The 22600-nt window shown below is 50.1% G+C and overlaps 1 protein-coding gene across 2 annotated transcripts in view; it reads right to left on the bottom strand.

The window, feature by feature from the left end:
* The window catches only part of NR6A1 (nuclear receptor subfamily 6 group A member 1), a 44016-nt gene extending 26753 nt beyond the window's left edge, over positions 1 to 17263 (bottom strand). For both annotated transcript variants that reach the window (XM_026712328.2, XM_087914768.1), the window contains exons 1-2: positions 17136 to 17263; positions 13469 to 13525 (exon numbers count right to left, since the gene is read on the bottom strand). In XM_026712328.2, the coding sequence (XP_026568113.1) occupies positions 13469 to 13508 (40 nt within the window). In that variant the 5' untranslated portion in view covers positions 13509 to 13525; positions 17136 to 17263. The remainder of the gene's footprint in view (positions 1 to 13468; positions 13526 to 17135) is intronic.
* Between the last annotated feature and the right edge of the window lie 5337 nt (positions 17264 to 22600).

Here is a 22600-nt window from a genome sequence, read left to right on the forward strand (position 1 = left end):
GTCTCTCCGGGCGCCAGCCGGCCCTGTTTGTCAAGCGCCGTTTTCTTCTCCGGGGGCTCCCACTTCTGCACGTGCTCCTTTGTTCTCCCACAACAGAAGCTTTTTATATACTTCTCATAATATGAGCCAGCTGGAGGGAGGCACAAATGGAGGGGAAGGGTCGGAGGGAAGCCCCCCAAACGCGCCGCCCAGAGCGTACACAGCTCGCCTTTCTTTGAAGAGCTGGGCAGACGGGCAAAAGGAGACGGGCAGCTCGGGAGAAGGAGGAGAAGGGGAGGAAGAAGAAGAAGAGGAAGAGGAGGAAGAGGAGGAAGGAGAAGAGGAAGTGGAAGTGGAAGGAGGAGAAGGAGAAAGAGAAGAAGGAGGAGGAGAAGGAAGAGAAGGAGAAATAGAAGAAGAAGAAGAAAAAGAAGACGAAGAGGAGGAGGAGGAGGAGGAAGGAGAAGGGGAAGAGGAAGTGGGAGAAGGAGAAGGAGAAAGAGAAGAAGAGGAGGAGGAGGAGGAGGAGACGATGTCCGAGGCTGGGGTTGCTGACGAAGTTTAGTGCGGCAGAGGCAAACGAAGAGAGAGAGAGAGAGAGAGAGAGAAAGAACGAAAGAAAGGTAGGAAGGAAGGAGGGACGGAGGGACGGAGGGAGGGAGGGAGGGAGAAAGGAAGGAAGGAAGGAAGGAAGGAAGGAAGGAAGGAAGGAAGACTGACTGACTGACTGTATAAAAGGATCCAGCTGTATGTAACTGAACACTTGCACATCGAGGCGGATGACAAACAGCGGACAAAGGCAGCAGCTCAAACCAGACAACCCAACTTGTCTGCCGGCCGTGGACCAGACAGGTCAGCCAGCTGCTGCGGGGTGGGGTGGAAGCTGGGGTGGGTGGTTGGGTGGGTGGGTGGGTGAGGCACTGGCGCTCCCAGCCGTGGCAGCCCCAGCGGGAGGGGAGGGGGCTTGGGACCTGCCAGCCATTTTCCCCCAGCGGTGCAGGAGTGTGGAAGAGAACGACTTTTGTGCTTGTCTAAAGGAATGTGCAGAAGGGGGTTTTTGGAAGCTGGGGGTATGTGGGAGGGGGAGACAGGGAGGAGGAGGAGAAGGGAGAAGATTCAGGGGTTGGGGGCCCTGAAGCCACCCCCCCACCCACCCAAGAGGGGCTCGCTCGTTTCCTCCCTCTCCCCGTTCTCTCGCTCCCCCCCCTTCTGCCAGTCGCGTCTGCTTTTGTCTAGCTCCCCATAATCCGCGCACGCACGGAAGCTTAGGTTTTGGACGGGGAGAAAAAAGGGGCCCACCTGAGGATAATAATAATAATAATAATAATAATAATAATAATAATAATAATAATAATAATATAGAAAGGTGAGGTGCCCAGCGTCCTAAAAATTCAGCAGCCCCCCAAAGGGAGAGGGAGAGAAGGGGGGGAGAGAGAGGGAGGAGGGAAGCCGCCCCCAACGGACTGAGGGATCTTGTCCCGGAGTGGTGTGCCCTTTCGGTGGGCAAGTCCGGGCCAGCACAGAACCTGCTACAGGTGACCCAATTGGAGACTTGGCTCGCCGTGCGGCTGTCTTTATGCCCACATCACCCACCCTCTCTCTCTGTTGAGCCACCGGCTGGCCCGCTTTCCCTCTGCCCCTTAAAAGATCATCAGGTGGCCCACCGTCAGGTGTGCACAACTCGAAATCGGCCGGCCCGATGCCCGCTCTTTGGCGGGGCAGAGGTGGGCCCAATTAGAGGAGTGGGCAAAGGGTCCTCATGCTGGACTGTCATTGCCCCTCCCACGCCCATTTAATCGTCCCCCTCCGCTGTATATGTATATGTATATGTATATATATATATATATATATATATATATATTTTAACTTAATTTAAATCTTCTCGCTTCGTTGGATACCAAAACATGGAGGAACCTACCCGCCCCGTTGCTGGCCTTCGTTGCCATTTCGGCTCAGCCAAATCTAAACAAGAAACAACAACCACCTCCCATACACACACACACACACAATCCTGCCCCTTTCCACGCACGCTCAAAACATGAAATATAAATTTGTGTGGGTTTTTCCACCCCCCCCCTCCAAAAAGCACACTCCGACATCCCTGTTACAGACAGGGCTCGGGTGCAAATTTAGGAAAACCGGGGCCAGGAGCTAAATTTGGGGACCACGACGGGGGGGAAGCGGCCTGCGACGGGCACCAAAATCTCTGGCTTGCTTTCCGGGCCGAGCGGGGAGGTGAGGCCGCCGGCCGCCGGGAGTGAGCCCATTCATATCGCCAACTACCTGAATTTGAATAGTTTCCAGACAGCAATCATTTCGGCTCGATAGGCTGTTCGGCCCCACTGGACAATGGAGATTTGTTAGTTCTCAGGCCGGCGGGGCGTGACACACAAAGGGGGGCAGGAATGGGGGCTCTCGGCAGACAGGAAATTGTGGTGGGGGGCAGCCATTCCTTCCTCCATGGCCCTCTCTCTCTCTCTCTCTCCACACACACACACACACACACACCGAGGGCCTGAAAGGCAGGGCGATCACCCCCAGCCAAGGGGATGGAGGGTTTTACAGCCAACATCCAACATTGGTCTCAGTGGGCTGCTGCCACCTTAGAAAGGGCCAAAGGAAACACAACCACCCAAGACGGGGAACTGTCCCCAGTTGACCACTCTCTGCTCCCAGTGTTGGCCTGTTGGGTCACGGCGGCTACGATGGGGGCACGGGTGGGAGGGAGAAGAGAAATCGCCAGGCTGGGCAGCAAAGCCAGCTCTGGAAAGACCCGCCAATTTCCGTGAGGCCTGTGCTTCCTGTCGCGCACGGAAATTGATCGAGGAGAGAGAGATTCAACGTGGAAATAAGGAGGAATTTTCTGACAGGGAGAACCATCAACTGATGGAACAGAAGTTGCCTTTAGAGGTTGTGGGAGCTTCATCACTGGAGGCTTTCAAGAAGAGGCTGGACTCCCACCTGTCAGAAATGGTGCAGGCTCTCCTGCCTGGGCAGGGGGGTTGGACTAGATGATCTACAAGGTCCCTTCCAACTCAGTTATCCTGTTATTATTCTGTTATTCAGAAGCTGTAGGAGCTTCATCCCTGGAGGCTTTTAAGAAGAGACTGGACTGCCATTTGTCAGATATGTTGTAGGGTCTCCTGCTTAGAGGGGTGGTTAGACTAGATGACCTACAAGGTCCCTTCAAACTCTGTTAATTTGTTAATATAGATTAATATTGTAGATTTTCACGGGTACAGGTATGCAGGTCTTGGTGTGTTCGGGTCTTTTCCTGTGTAAGATTGAGAGTATCTTGGCGACGTTTCAACGAGGTCTCACTCACCATCTTCAGGCTGGTGCTTTCGGGTTCGTGCTTGTGTGAGCAAAGCGTGATCGGAGCTGCCGTCTCTCTATAAATACTGGTGGGGAGGTGTGCTGTGCTGGCTCTGTTGTAAGCGGGCTGGTTGGCTGTGTTGTTATTTCTTGATTGGTTGTTGGAGTTGATGTTTGCAGATTGGTTGGCTTTTTCGTAAGAACATGTGTGGCTGAGGTATGTGTGACCATGGAGGCATCACCAGCTGCCACACACCCCCGACCCCCAAACCAAGCCAACTGACACACGCCATGAACACGTAGCCAGACCTCAAACTCGGAGCCAAACCAAAGTCCACAACATTGCATCACAGCCACCCACTCAGGATATCACATCACGGAACTGACGAGTTTACACCACAAAACCTCAGGATGTTACAACGCAGCCAACGACCCAGGAGATTATAGCACAAGAACCAGGATGTCACAACAATAGAACTCAGAAGGTCATCACACAGCCCATTACCACACAGGAGGCTGATAGACACACAGTCAATACCACCGTAAAGACTACAAACTTGAAATTTGGCACCTATGTTCCTCTTGGCTTCTAGGTGCTCATTAAGAAAGGATTTCTCGAAATTAGTATTTCCTGTATTATTATGATTAATATGCTGATGCTAACGAGTTCTATACCCCCTCCCCACCTGAAAAAAAATCTGTTCCAGATGCAAAACACAAGCGGAGGAGTTTCAATTTCAGTTTCAGAGCAGAACAGTTGAGCTAAGCCATGGCAAAGCTCCTTGCTGTCTCCTTCTTGCTCACACAGCAAATTCTGTTTCAGTTTCCATGTTTCAGTTTCCAAACAGCCCTCCACTCTTTCACACACTAGGACGCTAGACAGATGAATAAGGATGGATGCTGGTAGCCAGAGGCAGGATCCCCCCCCCTTATTTTCCTCCCCCAAAACTAAGCCCAACCACATAAGTTTCATGGCGAAGCAGAGGTATAAGGCTAGTTATTATTATAAAAGAGCTGCACCCCACAAACCACAGCCTGCACCCTACTTGAGACAAAGACCTGACTTGGCGGGCCAGGCATGGAAGTGGCCCTTCAGCAGGATCCATTCAATGTCACCAGCTGTGGAACATCATCTCCCTGACCCGGATCCAACCAAAGAAGCTTTTAGCTAGACCACTTCATCAACCCTTTCCGGTTCCACGCTCTCTCGTGGAAAAGCCGGAGAGACGATGAAACTGTCCTTGAAGGGAACTTCTAGCTACCTGAGAGGTTCCCAGGTCCAAACTGCCCTTCGGTGCTATCGCTCTCATGCGCCAGCTTTCTGTCATTTCTAACCAGGCTGTCAGGATTCTGGCGGTTGCCCTAATTCAATCAGACGCCTCGAGCCGAGCTTCGAAAACGTCGAAGGATTTATTAGGAGCGAACATGTCGGCATGACCTGTATGAAAGCCGATGCACTGTCACCCTTGACCCTGGCTTTCCCCCACCCCCTCAGGGTCAATGGTGGGATTTTTTTTACTACCGGTTCTCTGGGCGTGGCAGGGGAAGGTTACTGCAAAATCCCCCTTCCCTCCCCACCCCACTAACCTACTTTCCAGCTCCGCTCTCCTGTGCAGGGCAACCAAAGGAGACCCAACCGATCAGCTGGGACTCAATGGGAGACAGAGGAGAGATGGGGTTGGCGGGGCCAGTCAGAGGTGGGATTGGCCGGTTCTCTGAACTACTCAAAATTTCCGCTACCGGTTCTCCAGAACCGGTTAGAACCTGCTGAATACCCACCTCTGCTCTGGGTGTATCATAATTCGTATTCTCCAACTAAACACCTCATCCATCACATTCTCCAATTAGAGGTTTGCCCAGCGGAAATTCCCGTAGCTTAGTTATCATCTTTGCAAGATAAGAACAGGATGCGTTTTTGGGTCCAAACTGCTGCGCTGCTCTTTCAAATTTCTTCCCACCCACGCCCCTTCTGCTCATACCAACTCTAAAACAGGCATAGAAATGTTTTGTGAGTTGACACAGACAGCGTCTCCTTCACCTTCTCCTTCAACCAGGTGGTCTCTTTTCTGCCGGAATTTTGTGCGTCATCTCCTTAATTTGAGATGACGACCTGGACCCGAGGTGACAAGCCCAACATGAGTCCTAGCAGGCCATTTGGGCTCGTTCCGCATTCGACTCATCAGGTCACCACCACCGCTGCCTCCACCGTCACCGGGGCTTCTGCGGCGATTTCTGCCGGCTTCTCTTTTCCGTTCAGTGAATATTAAGGTCAATTAGGAATAATGTACGGCGAGAAACTCCGCCAAGCAGATTAAGGCATTCCCAATACTCGGGACCGAGCCAAGCTTTTGTCTGTCGGGGTGACCTAGATTTTGGCAAAACCCCGTTTGATTTGCTTTGGTGAACATTCGAGCACAGCCGCGGCTTCCGTCTTCCTCTCCCGCGACGGGCTCTCTCGGGCAAAATCATTGACATTTCCCAGGGCCCAAAGGACGTCTCATTCCACAGAGGAGCTCTGAAGGCACGTAGGAAAGTCTCGCCATCTTCAAATGGGAGCTTTCGGTCCCCAGGATTCCCACCCGTGGCCAAGCCGGCTGAGCCTTCTGGGTAAGGAAGGGAAAGGTAGCCATCGCCAATCAAGCGGCCGTCATGCTCCTGGTGGAGACTGACTCGGAGGGAGAGGACGAACCGCCAACAGGGAGTGGAAGGGTGGCTCCGGAGGTTGTGGAGGAGGCTGGGGAAGGGCAGAGGCCAGAGGAGGACCCAGGCCCATCCCCTCTCCATCCTTGGGCACGCAGGGAGGAGAGGATAAGGGAGAAACCTGGTCTACTGGCGAGGAGTGGGCCTTGATCCTCTTCCTGGGCTGCAGCTGTGACAACGGAATAAGAGTTTGGACCTGCGTACTGGCGAACGCTGGAAACAAATCGGGTAAATATCGCTAGTTTATGGTTCCTCTCTGAGTTTGGCGTCCTTCCCAGGGTGCGTTACCTGTGGGCATCCTCCAGCCCTTATCTTGCCTGCTTTGTGTCGCAGGAAAGGAGAGAAAAAGAATAAAAGGGTAGGATCTGGAAGGGAGGAGACGGCCTGGAATTTAAAAAAAGAACTTACAAGCAAAATCTCAACAAGACTTCCAAAACATTCTAACATTCTACATTCTAACTGAAATATTGCAATAGGAAGAGAAGAGAGATTTATTTTCCGTTGAGGAAGGGGAGTAGAACTCCTTAGCATCAGAGCATGTTAATAATAATAACAACAATAATAATAATAATAAATACTAATGCTCTGATGGTCATTCGAGAAATCCTTTCTTAGTGAGCCCCTAGAAGCCAAGAGGAACATAGGCGCCAAATGTCAAGTTTGTAGGCTTTACGGTTCTGCACATATTGTGATGATGCGTGAGTGGCCTTTCACTTTTATATATATATGTGGATTTCTGATTTACTAACAGCTCTGCTTTCTTGCAGAAAGGCCCCTGAAGATGTTCTGGAGACCCTCAAAAGGTTCCGTTGGATTGGGGCTGATCCCAGGACACGCCTGAGTCCTGCGATGGATCCTCACCTTGGCGGCACTGAGTGGGGAAGATGAGATTCCCCCAAAAGGCCTGGCTACAAAACAAATCCCCAGGACGCGCTGGAATATTTGCAAACGGAGGAAAGGCGGTTTCTCTCCACTTGGCTACGCTAAATAAAAACAGGATTCTAAGGAGACGACTTGCAAGTGGACTTTTTGACATCCTGAACTTCAAGTGGGCTTCTCAACCCCTTTTCTTCTGTTCTGGGACTGGATCCGCCTTCCCGCACGAGGAGGATTACAGTGCTGTGGTGACCACACACCAAGGCTGCCCCAAGAGGCTAGTCCTCTTGGTTGAGGAAGGGGAAGGAGGTTATGGGCACGTAAAGGTAGGTGGGAGATGGAAAGCCCAGCTTTATGGGACGTGGTGTCCTTTGCTGCCCTTTGCACAAAGCAACCAAACCACCAAAACGTGCCAAGCCTACAACGCGACTGAAGGAAGGGAAGGCGCCACCTGAGAAGTCCCAGAACTTCTGTGGTTCTGTGGGCATGGCCAGGTGACTGGGTGGGTGTGGCTTTTTCTCCCCCCTTTTCTGTAGCACCCCCTCCCCATTCCGGGTTTTTTTTTTTTTTGGCTCCTGGGCGAAGCAGTAAGATAGCCAAGGGGATCCGGGCACGGCTGATCGGCGGAACGAATCGGCTTGCTCGGGTAGATAGGGGAAAAAGTAGGGCTGGCTCCTTCTTTTTTTTTAAACAACAATTACCACTGTAGTTGTGGGAACTTCATCCCTGGAGGCTTTCAAGAAGAGACTGTAGTGCCATCTGTCAGAAATGGTGTAGGGTCTCCGGCTTGGGCATGAGGGGTTGGACTAGATGACCTACAAGGTCCCTTCCAATTCTGTTCTATTTTATTCTATTCTATTCTAATTCCTGCAATCTATATTATTCTGTAACCTGTTCTGTGTTCTATATTCTGTGTTCTCTATTCTATTCTATTTCTATTCTATTCTAATTCTATTCTATTATTATCCAATCCTATCCTATTCCATCCCATTCTATCCCTGTAAACTATATTATTCTGTAACTTGTTCTGTATTCTCTATTCTATTCTATTCTATTCTATTCTATTCTATTCTTTTCTTATTCTCTTCTATTCTATTCTTATTCTACTCTATTCTATTTTTATTCTATTCTAATTCTATTCTATTATTATCCTATCCTATCCTATTCCGTCCCACTCTCCCTGTAAACTATATTATTCTGTAACCTGTTCTGTATTCTGTATTTTGTGTTCTCTATTCTATTCTATTCTAATTCTAATTCTAATTCTAATTCTATTTCTATTCCTTCTATTCTATTCTATTATCCCATCCTATCCTATCCTTGTACTCTATATTATTCTGTAACCTGTTCCGTGTTTTTCTATTTCTATTCTAATTTCTAATTTTCTAATTTCTCATTTAAACAGTTAGCCTCCGGCTTACATGCCTTCCTGAACGTTTTTGTAGAGCAATAACCGCACAAATAAAAATTGGCCAACAGCACAGCTAAGATAAAATCACCGCACCCAGGATTTTTTTTAGAACAAATGCATTCCAAGATATCCAATAAACGGAATGCCCAGAGGGGGCACTTACAACCGGCCCCGAAAACTCCCTATATTGTGTCCTCTTTCAAATGCGGCTCTTTTAAAGGAAACCTGAAAACTGAGAGAGATCACTAATAAAACCGGGGCCGGGGGGGAATCCCCTCATAAGGAGAACGTTTAAACAGAAGGAAGAAGGTATTTTCAGCAATGATTGCTTATTGTTCCTGTCTTGGGTCTGTTCCAGAGAAAAGTGGGTAAAAATAATGTAATAAACTAGCGGGGCACCCATGCTTCGCTACGAAACCATGTGATCGGGCAAGTTTTTGGGGAGCAAAATAAGGAGAGAAAGAAATAATCTGCCTCTGCCTACCAGCATCCATCAGTATTGATCTGGTTATCATCCTGTCAGAGTTGAGGGCTGTTTGGAAACTGAAACAGTATTTGCTGGGCGAGCAACAAGGAGACAGCAAGGAGCCTAGGCGTGGCTTAGCTCAACTGCAGTTACAAACAGATTTCTTTTCAGCTGGGGAGCGAGAGTTGAGGACTGTTTGGAAACTGAAACAGTATTGGCTGTGTGAGCAACAGAGAGACAGCGAGGAGACTGGGCGTAGCTTAGCTGAACTGCATTTAGAAGAGATGTCTTTTCAGGCAGGGAGGGGGAGTAGAACTCCTTAGCACCAGAGAATAATAATAATAATAATAATAATATAGGAAATACTGATGCTCTGATGGTCATTTTGAAAAATCCTTTCTTAATGAGCCCCTAGAAGCCAAGAGGAACATAGGTGCCAAATTTCAAGTTTGTAGGCTTTACGATTCTGGAGATTTGTGATGATGCATGAATGGCATTTTGCTTATATATATATATGTGTGTGTGTGTGTGTGTGTGTGTGTGTGTGTGTGTGTGTATGTATGTATATATACATATACATGTTTTCTTAAGTTTTCGCGGGTACTTACATGTATGGCATTCAGCTTTGTTCAGGTATTTTCCCACATCATTCTAGTTGTGCTTTGAAAGTTGTAGCGAAGTTTTGGCAGAATCTCATCTGCCACCATCAGGCTTCTGTATTGGGTTTGTCTGTGAGTAAGACGTCGCTACATCTTTAAAAGCACAACTATAATGACATGGGAAAATACCCGAACAAAGCTGAATACCATACATATAAATACCAGTGAAAACTTAAGAAAAAAAATATATATATATATAATATGCATCAGTGCGCCATCAGTCTGCTCCTAGCAAAATCTCATAGTAGCTCCTCTCCAACAACGGGAGGAATAAACATGTTCTGAAGTGGCTTTCAAAGAAGGAACACCCCAAAAGTCAAATTTCCCCCCGCCCCTCCATGAAATCTTCCTTCCTTCTACTGCTTGGAAGTCTCTGGACTCCTGTTACGCGCCGAGCAAACATTTTCACGACGGTGGGTGCCATCGTTGCCTTCGGTACATTTTGCAAAATGCCCCCAATTGTTCCACTGGGCGGTTGGTTGTCCACGTGGGAAAAAAAAAAAAAAGCACAACCATTAGTTGGCACTGCCCAAACCCAGGATTTCAAGGAGAATATCCCATCATCCAGGAAGTTGAAGTTAGGCCGAGAAGTCACCGAAAGCTACGACAGCAATTGGCTTTCCGGAAAGACGGAACAGGAAGCCTGTCGTCTCAAACGCGATGCCAAGGTTAACCGAGTTAGAACCCGGCCTGGCTGCAAACCAAGGAGGGTCTCCACGCTCGTGCGCTACTGCCCGAGGTTACTATGGAGGACGGACGGACGGACGGACCCCCAGGCCACCCGAAGATGGCTCGTGCGGCTTACGATAGCTTCAGTGAACATTCAACGCTGTCGGTGAGTTTGGTCCCTTCAAGAGAAACCACCGATCGTTGACTGTACCTTGAGGTTTATCACAGTCCTCGGTAAAAAAATCCACCGGCTGGCTTGTGATGCGTGCAGGAGAACTCACAAAAAAAATGTTTAAATGTTTATGGAGGTTCTCAGCCTTTCTTGGGAGGTTTTTTTGGGGGAAAGACGTTTCGCTTCTTATCCAAGAAGCTTCTTCGGCTCTAACTGGACGTTGGGTGGGGTTTTCTCTGCGGACGTTTCATGACCCAGCTAAGTAACATCATCAGTGTTAGAGGGAGTGAGATTGGGAGGAGGGGAGGACTGTGGGGTGGTCCTTCGAGCTCTCTGAGCCTGGTTTTCTTGCAGACGTTTCGTGACCCAGCCAGGAAACATCATCAGTGCTAGTAGGGAGTAAGTGTTTGTGGAGAAGAGGAGGAGGAGGAGGAGGAGAGGAGGAGGAGGGGGAGAGGAAGAGGAGGAGGAGGAGGAGGAGAAGGAAGAGGAGGAGGAGAAGAAAAGGAGGAGGAGGAGGAGGAAGAGGAGGAGGAGGAGGAGGAAAAGAAGGAAGAGGAGGAGGAGAAGAAAAGGAGGAGGAGGAAGAGGAGGAAGAGGAGGAGGAGGAGGAGGAGGAGAAGGAAGAGGAGGAGGAGAAGAAAAGGAGGAGGAGGAAGAAAAGGAGGAGGAGGAGGAGGAGGAGGAGGAGGAGGAGGAGGAGGGCGACTGTGGGGTCCCTGGTACTTGCTTGTACTGTAGTAAACTAGTAGACTAGCACTATGTTATCTTACGTTTATAAGAAAACAAGCAAGCTCAAACAGGACCAAGGACCCCACAGTCCTCCTCCTCTTCCTCCCTTCCTCCTCCTCCATCCAAATCCCGTTCTAATACTGATGATGGTACCTAGTTGAGTCATGAAACGTCTGCAAGAAAACCACCAAGCTCAGAGAGCACCAAGGACCTCCCTCATTTCTCGTTTCTCTTTGAAGGCATTTCGCTTCTCACCCATGGAACGTCTCCACGAAGCCGAAGAAGCTTCTTGGATTGAGAAGCGCAACGTCTTCAAAGAAAAAAACAAACAAACAAGAAACTCCAGTTGCCTCTTGGGGGGAGGGGGAGGGGGAAGCCCCTCCGGGTCCCTAAAAAGCTTCAAACGGGTCCTGTCGCTTCTCTACCAGGGCTCGAACCCAACGCCAGAGTCCTCAAAATAATGGCTGCACTCAACATTCATTGCTGTCGGTGGGTTTCGGGTTCGGTCAGCCCTCTGGCTAATGAATGCAAACTGCGGGTCAAACAGCGCCAAGATGGAGGCTGGACATCCACCCCCCCAAGACCCAGGACCTTAGCAAGGCCACACCTAGAGTCCTGCATCCAGCTTCTGCCAACCTAGCAGCTCAAAAACCAGGTTAAAAAATGCAAGTAGGGACCCCTTTGGTGGGAAGGGAACAGCGTTCCTCCGTGCGCCTTCTTTGCCGTTTGGTCCTGCCGGCCACGTGACCGCGGAGACGTCTTCGGACAGCGCCAGCTCTTCGGCTTTGTAACAGAGAGGAGCACCGCCCCCTAGAGCTGGAAATGAGTAGCACGGATCCGCGAGGGGAACTTGTCCCTTTAAGGATGGAGAAACACTCAGAAGGTGGATTTCGGTCTGGACCAACATCTTCAGGAAATTGCAACCCTCGGCTCGCTCGTCCCCCTCTGGATGGGGAGCGAGGGGGAGGCTTACGAGACCCCCGCTCCGCCAAAAATTCTAGGGGATTTCGGGGCGGGGGGGGGGTCCCTCATATAATGAGGCCATTCTCTGCCAATCAAAAGACGCCGGGAAACAAACTTGATTCGACTCTTGGAAAGAAGCAACCCAAAATCCGAAGACTCTGGATACCGCCCTCTGGTGTGGAACCATGACTGAACCAGGAGTTGCTGTCTCTTCAGTAAGATCCAGGTTTAACAAGAGTCAGAAGGGACCTTGGTGGTCATCCAGTCCAGGCGTCACCAACCTTATGGACCTCAGGTTAGACCACCAAACTCATCCTTTTAAATCCCGCGGACCAGAGACCCTGGGAAATTCCCCCCAAAAAAGTCTGCAGGGAAATTCCCCACCCCGTTTTCCTACCGATCGATCGTTCTTTATTGGGGATCGCAGGATACCATCTCCAGCTCCGTTCTCAGGGGAAAGAGAGAGAGAAAGGGAGAGACTTTGGGCTCCATGCAAGGAAAACAGCAGAAGCTGCAGAAGTCTTTCTTTCTCTCCCCAAAGTCCCACCAGAAAGGAGCCTTTGCCGGCACGGCCTCTTGGAAATAGGAGGCCTTGCAGGGTCCCAAAGACTCATTTCAGGTGGAGTTTGGGGCAGAGAAAGAAAGACTTTGGCTGCTTTCCTTGCGTGCAGCCGAAAGCCGAAGAAGAAAGAAGCGGAAAGAAGCAGCCCGGTGACCAGCCCAGGTGTGTGGGTTGAGTGGGGTAAGTCCCTCCCCTCCGCCCTTTCTCCCCCCCTCCCCTCACTACCTCGTGTTGTTCGCAATGCAAGCGATGCAAGCCTTGTGTTCCCGTGCAGCCTGGATTAATTGCTTTGGGGGGGGGGTGACATTTCTTTGCGGGCCGCCAAAATTTTCTTGCGGACCACCAATGGTCCCTGGTTGGCGACCGCTGTTCTAGTCCAACCGCCTGCCCAAGCAAGAGATCTCAAACCATTTCTGACGGTAGACAGACACCAAGGACAAGGGTTCGAGGGGAGCAAACGGGGATCTTCGTTTTTAAGATTCCCGCGGGGAGGCTGGGCCTCGCTTCCATGGCACGACGATCGCAGGCGGTCCCCGACTTTACAACGGTTCATTTAGGGACTGTTCAAAGTTACGACGGCGCTGAAAACTTTGACACACACACACACACACACACACCCCGACCGTTTGTCATCCCTACGACCCACGGTCCAACGATCCAAACTGAAAGGCTTGTCAACTGCTTCACGTTTATGATGGTCGCAGTGTCCCTGGTCCACGTGATCCCCTTTTGCGACCCTTTTCCCCCAAGCCGAGGTTCGCTTAATGACTGTGTTTCTAACTCACTGACTGGCCGTGACTCGCTTAACAATGGGGAGCAACAAAAGCCACCGAACGTCTCGCTGAGGCTCAATCGCTGTCGTAAGTCGAGGATAGCCTGCCGATGAGTACAGGGGGAACCGATAGGACACCTCCCTTCTGTTCCCCCCCAAAAAAAAACCCATCTTAGAGAAAATCGGACTTACTGCTGGCGTTCAAGAGGAGCACAGAAGGAGGCGCATTCATCTGTTCAACATCTGCAGCTGGGAAGAGAAAGAAGAAAAAAAATGCCAGAGTTTAAAACATGTTTGTGGGGGAAAAAAATTAAAGCTATTTTCTTGAACTGGTAGAGAGAGATGCGTCGTTTATATATCCTCCAACAGGCAGGAGCATAAGCCAGGAATCCTGGTTTGAGATTAAGCTGAACTGCCCCACTTTGAATCCTAGGTTAAAAGGGAAAGGGAAAAGGTCTCCTCGCACGTACATGCTACTAGTTTCCGCTTCTAGGAGGTGGTGCTCCTCTCCGTTGCAAAGCTGCGGAGGCAACGCTGTCCGAAGACGTCTCCGTGGTCATGTGGCCGGCATGACTCAACGCCTTCAAAGGGGGCACCAAACCCTGTTCCCATCCCACCAAAGGGGGTCCCTGTTGTCTTACTTGCATTTTTTTACGTGCTTTTGAGCTGCTAGGTTGGCAGAAGCCGGGACCAGGAAGGGGAGCTCACTCCGTGACGCGGCGCTGGGGATTCGAACCGCTGAATTGTCGACCTTCCCGATCGACAAGCTCAGCGTCTTCGCCACTGAGCCACAGGCATCCCCTTAAGAATGTTTTCATGGGGACCATAAATATGGAAGGATTTGTATTGGCTACCTAAAACCAGCAACTGGGATTCCTCAACCGTCCAACGTACGTTGTTCCGCGGGACTGACAGTGATCCATTTCTTGTTTAAAAGTAGCTTATCCAATGCACGTTGTCTGAAAGGAAGGGCTACTTCTAACGTTCAGCTCAAATCTAGTATAGTATCCTTAAACTCAGGCAGTGGAGACGTTGTTGATCTACAACAGCCCTCCAGTAGGATTGATAATATGTATGGATGTTTTCAAAGTTTTCACAGACAGAGCCAAGCGCTGTCCAAAGACGTCTCCGTGGTCATGTGGCCGGCATGACTAAACACTGAAGGCGCATGGAAGGCTGTTCCCGTCCCACCAAAGAGGTCCCTATTTTTCTACTCGCATTTGTTTACACGCTTTCGAACTGCGAGGTTGGCAGAAGCCGAGATGAGTAACGGGAACTCGCGCGGTGACATGGCGCTGGGGGTTCGAACTGCCGACCTTTCAGATTGACAAGCTCATCAGCCAAATGAGAAAATGCTGAATTTTACAGAGGCTGCTCCTCTCCAGATGTGGAGAGGCCAATGGGGCTGGTTCCCCGTGGAAACAGATGTTGGCATAGGAATGTCTTTAAAAAGAAAAAAAAAAAAAAGAAATATTGGGCACATGTTGGCTACGCACTAGCTAGGCTCACAGGCTGCACCAAATCACAACTTAGGGTGAAGCTCAACGCCAAAATAAAACTGAAATAAAACCCCAGAACGATAGACAGAACCTTGTGGGTTGTCCTCGACTGACGACAGTGCGCTGAGTGTCCGTTCAAAGTTACAACGGCACTGGAAAAAAAGGCACTTAGGGGCCGTTCTTCACACTTGTCATGGTTGCATTGCTCCGGAGTCGTCTGATCCCCTCGGGCGGCTTTCCGACAAGCGAAGCCAACAGAGAAGCCAGATTCGCCTCACAACCATGTGACTGAATTAACTGGAGGGAATTTGGTTAACAAATGCGAGAAGAACCGTCGTAAAACGAGGCAGGCCAAAAAAAAAAGTGATATATCATTTAGCCGCGTAAATTTAGTGGCTCAACGGGGGTCATAAGTCGAGGGTTACCTGCATCGCGCAATGGCTGAGGGGGGCCACCTTATAGAAGCACCCTAGTCAAAAATGGGTCGGGACTCGCTGCCAGAACCTGCCCCATCGTCCTCGGCCACAGAAGGGCCGTCGATGGGCCCAACGCACCGCTATAAACCGGGGAGGCTCAAGCGTGGGAAGTTTATGCCAACTTTACACTGGCATGAGTCCGGTCCAGTCTCCCTTTCTGCTCCCGAGCGCTCGGGGTAGGGTGGGGACAGATGGACCAGGCAGGGGCCTACCAGGGGTGGAGGGAGAATGGGCTGCCCTGGAAGGCGGTTTGAGGAGGGGAGAGAAGTTGGAAATCAAAGTCGGCTTGACCCGAGGACCAGCTGTTGCTGGCCGGGGCTCCTTGACCTGTGCCCTCTCCTCCGGCCACGATGCGAACAGGGGGGGGACGGCCCAATTGTTGACTGGTGGCATTGTCTCGGCTTTTGAAAGGAATAAATAATTTAGCGTGCTGAGTTGATGACCCCTTTTTTTGGAGATAGGGGGAAGGGTGGCTCTTGGGGGCTGCAATCAAGCCCTGGGGTAGCTTTAACGTCCTCCCCCCCCCCCCTGCTTTTATAGCCTAATTGGGTGCCATAACATAAATCAATTATTTCTCCTGTTTTAAGGGACAATGGGTGCCATTCTTCTCCGGCTCCCCGTCCTCTTTGGGAGCCTTCTGGCTCCGTTCTTTTGACTTTTACAGCTGGACGGGCGACACGAGGAGAGGAGAAGAAAATGTCCCGCCACCACTGCAGGGTTGGGGAGTGAGAGGGACACACCTCAGGGGAAGGGCGGGGGGGGGAGAAAAAGTTTGACCCAGCCTGACCTTCTTCTGACCTGCGGCCGGCCTTGCCCGTTTATCCTCACCAAAACGGGGTTGGAGGGAGAATGAACTTCGCCTGAACCTGCCGGAGGGGGGGGGGGAGTTGACTTTGAAGGGGCCCCAGGTGAGGCCGTGACTTGGCCGACTTCTCAACTCATGGAGGGCAGGGCACGTTCACCTCGGGACGCACCTCAAAGGAAACCTGAGGACCCCTTTCCTCTCGGGATGTTGATTGACAGGGGAAGGCTTCAAAATATTTTAGCAACCGGTTCGCTGGCTGGGTAGGCATGGCCGTGGTGGGGTGGCCCGGTCGGCCTCCTGCACCATGGCAGGGGGGCGTTTTCAACCTCCCCAGGCTCCGGAGGCTGGAAACGGGCCCATCTCTGGCCTTCTGGAAGGCCTGTTTGTCGCCCTCCATGAGCCTCCATGCGGGCCCTGCACTTAGCCAGGATCCAAAACAGGCCACGTGGGAGGGACAAGGTGGACGTGGCTATCCAGTCGTCAGAACTACCGGTTCGGCAAAGCAGATGTAAAACTAATGCCCGGTTCTCCCGAACCAGTGCGAACCGGTAGCAGCCTCACCCCTGGGGGGAGGGGGAACTCTGCCAAGTCACAAAACGAACCCGGCAAATTGTCCCAAGGAAGAGAAGGGAGCAGGAACGGGAAAGCGGAAAGGGAAACTCATCGTGGCTGATACCCTCCTGGAAAAACTACCTGCATTTTTTCTGGATTTGCAGCGACAAGGAGTGGAAATCCGTTATACTTTATTCCGATTTCCAGCGTAACTTTTCCTGGCTTTAGGACTATTCCCGGGATGGTGATCGAAGGATAACCAGCATTCTTATCACTGCCACCCCTGATATTGAAAAGACTACAACTCCCAGCATGCCTAGCTAGAATCCTCTGGGAGATATCATCCCCCAAGTGGCATCAGGGCATCAGGGAAGAGATGAGGCCGTTGTTTGAAGGATGTGTTTCTCCTTTGAGGGGCAAAGAAGAAGGGACAAGGGGGGCGGGGAGAGGGGGGGGTTGTCTCATTTTGTTAAAATTCATCTTCCAAATTCTCCCCAAAGTTGGGAAAGAAGCATCTTCACACCTACCAAAGGGCGGGTCAGGCTCGGTCGAAGGCTCTTGAGGAAACCCTGAAAGAGAAAAGAAACGAGCCTTTTTAAAATATAAACGTTATCAATTTTCTATTGTTTACATTTCTTAGTGCTTAATAAACACCGTGCTGTCTGGATAGTTAATTTACTCGACAGTACCAATTCCATTCTTAAATCTCCACCCTTTTTTTCCAACCTCTGGTAAAATAAGTTTCATGTTTGATAATATTCTCTGTCTTCTTTCTGTTTCATTTCCAATGTCAGTCTATCCATTTCTACACAATCTAGGATCTTCCTAATTATGTCTTTGTCTCACGGTGTTTCTTCGTTTTTACCGATATTGTGCGTGCCTCGATGTGAGTGATATGGAGTCGGCCACACCCAGCCAATAAAATGACCACCACACCCAACACCTAAGCCACAGAACCAGTTGTTAAAAATTTTGAATCCCACCTGGATGTTATGCCTAATAAAAACAGTCCAGATTTAAAATCTACATGTTTCCCTATCACCTTTTCTAGCCACCAGTGTATTTTTGCCCAATTATTTTTTTAGCACAAGTCCATTGCGCATGATAAAATATGCCCGGGTCTTTTTTGGTTGCATTTCCAACATTTGCTAGACATATTTTTTTTCCTAGCATGATTTGACTGCTTATTGTCCCCATGACTATCATTAAGTATTGTACCTGATGACTCTTGACAAATGTCTTTTCTTTTATGGACACTGGGAGCATTTGCACCAAAGACAAATTCCTTGTGTGTCCAATCACACTTGGCCAATAAAGAATTCTATCTATCTATCTATCTATCTATCTATCTATCTATCTATCTATCTATCTATCTATCTACCTACCTATCATCTATCTATCTATCTATCGTCTATCTATCTATCTATATCTATTTATCTATCAATCGTCTATTTATCTATATCTATCTATCTATCATCTATCTATATCTATCAATCGTCTATCTATCTATCTATCTATCTATCTATCTATCTATCTATCTATCTATCTATCTATCTATCTATCTGTCTTGTCAGTCTATCTATCTACAGTATCTATCGATCGATCTACAGTATATCTATCTATCTATCTATCTATCTATCTATCTATCTATCTATCTATCTATCTATCATCTATCAGTCATCTCTCTCTCTTTCTCTCCCTCTCTCTCTCTCTCTATCTCTCTGTCTATCTAACTATTTTGGCTAACCCTGGAGGTTAGATTTGCAACCTTATTACTATAAATCGGGACTCTTTTTTTTAACGCTGGCATTAAAAGGGGATGGGTTGTGCCCAGCTTGGCAAAGGAGACCATGGGCAATACATTGCTAGCTTTTGGGGGTACAGGAAGGGTCCCCCCCACCATCCTTTGCCTTCCAAAGTTGGTCACCACGTCTGGATGGAAGCGTATGGTTGACCCCAGGCTGAACGAACGCAAAGAAAGCTCTAGAAATCGACCCCACCCAGGACAGGGACCCAGACAAGCAAGCCAAAAATTAGAAGAGGACTCCCAACTCCAGGGATGGTTCCTGAGAGCCAGAGGTGGGTATTAAGCTGGTTCTGACCGGTTCTGGAGAACCGGTAGCGGAAATTTTGCATGGTTCGGAGAACCGGCCAATCCCGCCTCTGACTGGCCCTGCCAACCCCATCTCTTCTCCGCCTCCCATCGAGTCTCTGCTGAGCGGCTGAGTCTCCTTTGGTTGCCCTGCCCAGGAGAACGGAGCTGGAAAGCAGGTTAGTGGGGTGGGGAGGGAAGGGGATTTTGCAGGATCCTTCCCCTGCCACGCCCACCAAGCCACGCCCACAGAACCAGTAGTAAAAAAAAAATTGGATCCCACCACTGCCCCAGAGCGATGTTGAAATGGACTTAAGGTGATTGCCACGCGGGCTACGATCTTTTCGAAAATCCGCCGACCTATTCCGAATAAGATAAGAACTTAAAATGGATGAAACCCTGAGGAAGCCACGCAAGAGGCGGCAAAGATATTCAACGGTGTTGCTTTTAGTCCTTGAGGCTTGACAGGTTTGTTCAGCGACGGTTCCAAGCGAGGACAGAACTGAAGGTAGGGAGTTAGGATAGGTCTCGGGAGCTTGGCAAGACAGACTTTCGGATGAGTAGTTTAAGGTAACGAAGGAAAAATCTGAGAGACGTTGGGTTGGCAGCCATATTAGGGATGTCCAACCTTGGCCTGTGGACTTCGAATTCCAGAATTCCATGCTGCCCGGGGAATTCTGGGAGTTGAAGTCCACCGGTCTTAAAAGTGGCCAAGGTTAGGGATCTCCAGTTTATATCCTAAGGTATAAGGATATAGTATCTTCCGTATGTCAGAAGATCCCTGGATCTTACTTAACTTATCTGGGGAGATGAAACGACTCGAAGACGCTCAAGAAAGCCAGCAACGGTTAAAAAGAAAAAATGCAGCCCAACTTATCCCGCATCAGGGCACCAACTTTGGAGAAAGCGACCCTCAACCCACCCTAGAAAGATCCGAGAGAGATTTCAAGGAGATGGCAAGCAGAGTTAATCAGACACGCAGTGTAATCCCTGGGGAGATTAGACAAACTTTTACAGCCACAGAGAAGCGTGATGGTAAGCAGTCAAACCGGGCCTAACCGGATTGGGAAGGAATTTCCTTTGGTTTGGAGCGGAGGGGGGAGAAAGAGAGAGAGACAGAGGAAGGTGGGGAAGGGTCCATCCGCCTTGCCTGACCACTGGGTGCTGTGGCCACTTCCACCTGGGAGCCACAAAGTGTTGATCGCCGCTGCAGAGAGAGAGGGAGGGAGGGAGGGAGGGACAGAGTGAGAGAGAAATAGAGAGAGGAACATAGAAAGAAAAAGAAAGAGAAAAAAGAGGAACATAGAAAAAGAAAATAGAAACAAAAAGAGGGAGAGAGAGAGGGAAAGAGATGAACAGAGAAAGATAAAAAGGCAGAGAAAGAAAGAAAGAAAGAAAGAAAGAAAGAAAGAAAGAAAGAAAGAAAGAAAGAAAGAGGAACATAGAAAGAGAGAGACAGAGAAAGAAAGAAAGAAAGAAAGAAAGAAAGAAAGAAAGAAAGAAAGAAAGAAAGAAAGAAAGGGAAAGAGAGAGGGAAAAAGAGGAACATAGAAAGAAAAAGAAAGAAAAAAGAGGGAAAGAGAGAGGAACATAGAAAAAGAAAATAGAAACAAAAAGAGGGAGAGAAGGAAAGAGATGAACAGAAAAAGAAAGAAAGAAAGAAAGAGGGAAAGAGAGAGGGAAAGAGAGGGAAAAAGGAACAGAGAAAGAGAGAGACAGAGAAAGAAAGAAGGAAGGAAGGAAAGAAAAATAAACAAAAAGAGACGGAAAGAGAAAGGGACAGAGACATAGGGACAGAAAGAAAAAAAGGAAAGAAAGAAAAATAGAAACAAAAAGAGGGAGAGAGAAGGAAGGAAGGAAGGAGGGAAGGAACTGTTTCAAATAGGAAAGTGGTAACCAGCTTCTCCCTTCCTCCAGCTGTTCACGCTGGCTTTGGAACGGCTCCAGCTCCAGCTGTGACTCCTGCACGTAGGCAGTGAAGGCGGCCTGATTGAATCATCCCTCGTATCTCTCCTTCTTTACCAGGCGGTCACTTAAGAGTGACCTGGGGTGTGTGTGTGGGGGGAGTTCAGGCCTGCATGCTCCAAGCTGAGGAAAGGAGAGAGAGAGGAGAGAGAGAGAGAGAGAGAGAGAGAGAGAGAGAGAGAGAGAGAGAGAGAGAGAGAACTTGGCACCCTTGTTTGCACCAAGCTCTCTCCATAACCAACACATGGCGATTCTCCATGGGGGCAGCCTGGGTTTTGGGGGTTGTTTTTGCAAAGGATCGGAAGGGATTTCCACCCCCACCCCCCACACACCTGAAAAGCACACCTGGGAGGAGGGACAGCAGGAGGAGAACAGAAGCTCCAGGGCCGGCCTCACCCCTGCCTTGGACAACCAGAACGCAAGCAGGCTCAGGTTCATTCGGGAGAGCGCCTTAGGGTTTAAGGGCCGAGAGAGGCACCCCTGTGTGCTCCTCTCTGGCCTCCGGTTTGCCCCGTGGGGCTTTCGGACGCAGCCGCCCAAGGGCCCAAGTTGCAGGGAAGGCAAGTGACGCGCGGCGCCTCCGCTTACGTGCCAGCTGTGCGGGACGGCTGGGGAAGGTGGCGCAACGGGCCAAGAACAGTGGCTAGGCCCCCCCACCCCACCCCGCCAGCCGCAAGTCCCATGGGCGGCGATCTTACGAAAGCCGGCGCATCCGGAAGGGTGGCTGATTCTCTTTGGGAGGGAAAGAGACCAGCGTCGCAATCCCGGGAGCCGGGAATGTTCGCGGTTGCAAAATCTCTTTGTGTGCACCGACGACTCGGGGTGGGGGGAAAGAGAGAGAGAGAGAGAGAGAGAGAGAGGGAGCAACCGAGAAGGGCTCTTGACACTCGTCACTCGTCACAGGTGGCCGGGGTTCTGCTTGGCCGACGGTGCGGAGGCCGACACTGTCATCCGAGCACACGGCCAACTGCCCGGGTCACCTTCTTCTCGGAGGGCAACACCCAAACCAAGGAAATTGGGACACCCAAGAAGCCAGCCGGTCAAGAAAGGAGAGGAAGAGGATGCGATACCGAAACGGATGGGTGGGTGGGGTGGAAATGAGAAGCCCACCCCCAAAAAAAACCAAGCATATGGTGGTAGCAAGATCCTGTGCATCTCCCAGCTCTGCGTCCTGGGTGGGTTGGGGGCTGGATAAGGTTACCACCTCTAACAGATGCCTCCTCTCTATAGCTGACCGGACTTTGGCGAGTGGGACGAGCAAGGAGAAAGGGGGCAGGTGAATTTCGGTAGGGTCTTTCCTTTGTCCACCCCACCCGAGACCACCTTGGTGCAGTATGAGGCAGCTAGAACCACACCAGGGCTTCACTTTGGCTACCTGGTTACAGGTACTCCTCGACTTAACAACTGTTCATTTAGTGACCGTTCGAAACTTACAACGGCACTGGAAAAAGGCTTCGGTCATTTTCCCTCTTACGGGCCACTGCAGCATCCCTGTGATTTACTTTCAGAATGCTTGACAACGGGACTCGTATTTACGACGGTCGTGGTGCGCCCCGGGGGTTGGGGCCGTCTGACCGGCCAAGTCCACGGGGAAGCCAGATTCACTGAACATCCGTGTTTCTCATTCAACGGCTGCAGTGGTTCGCTGAACGGATGTGGCAAGGAAAAGTCGTACAAAGGGGGCAAAACTCACTTAACGGATTTCTCACTTAGCATCATAGGTTCTTGGGCTCGACTGGACAGCCACTTGTCTGAAATGGTATAGGACGGTGGTGGCTTAACCTTTTGGGCCTCCTGTGCCAAAAACTGTGCACGCGCTTGCACGCTCACACTCGTGTGACAGCACCCTGAAGGCAATGCGTGCCCCCACACATACCCCCTACGTATGCACGCGTAATCTCCACACACACACCACCCCCTTACCTGCACTGTACC

Source organism: Pseudonaja textilis, chromosome 17 (assembly GCF_049901715.1).
Source record: "Pseudonaja textilis isolate UNSWEBS1 chromosome 17, rPseTex1.2, whole genome shotgun sequence".
Lineage (NCBI taxonomy): Eukaryota > Metazoa > Chordata > Lepidosauria > Squamata > Elapidae > Pseudonaja > Pseudonaja textilis.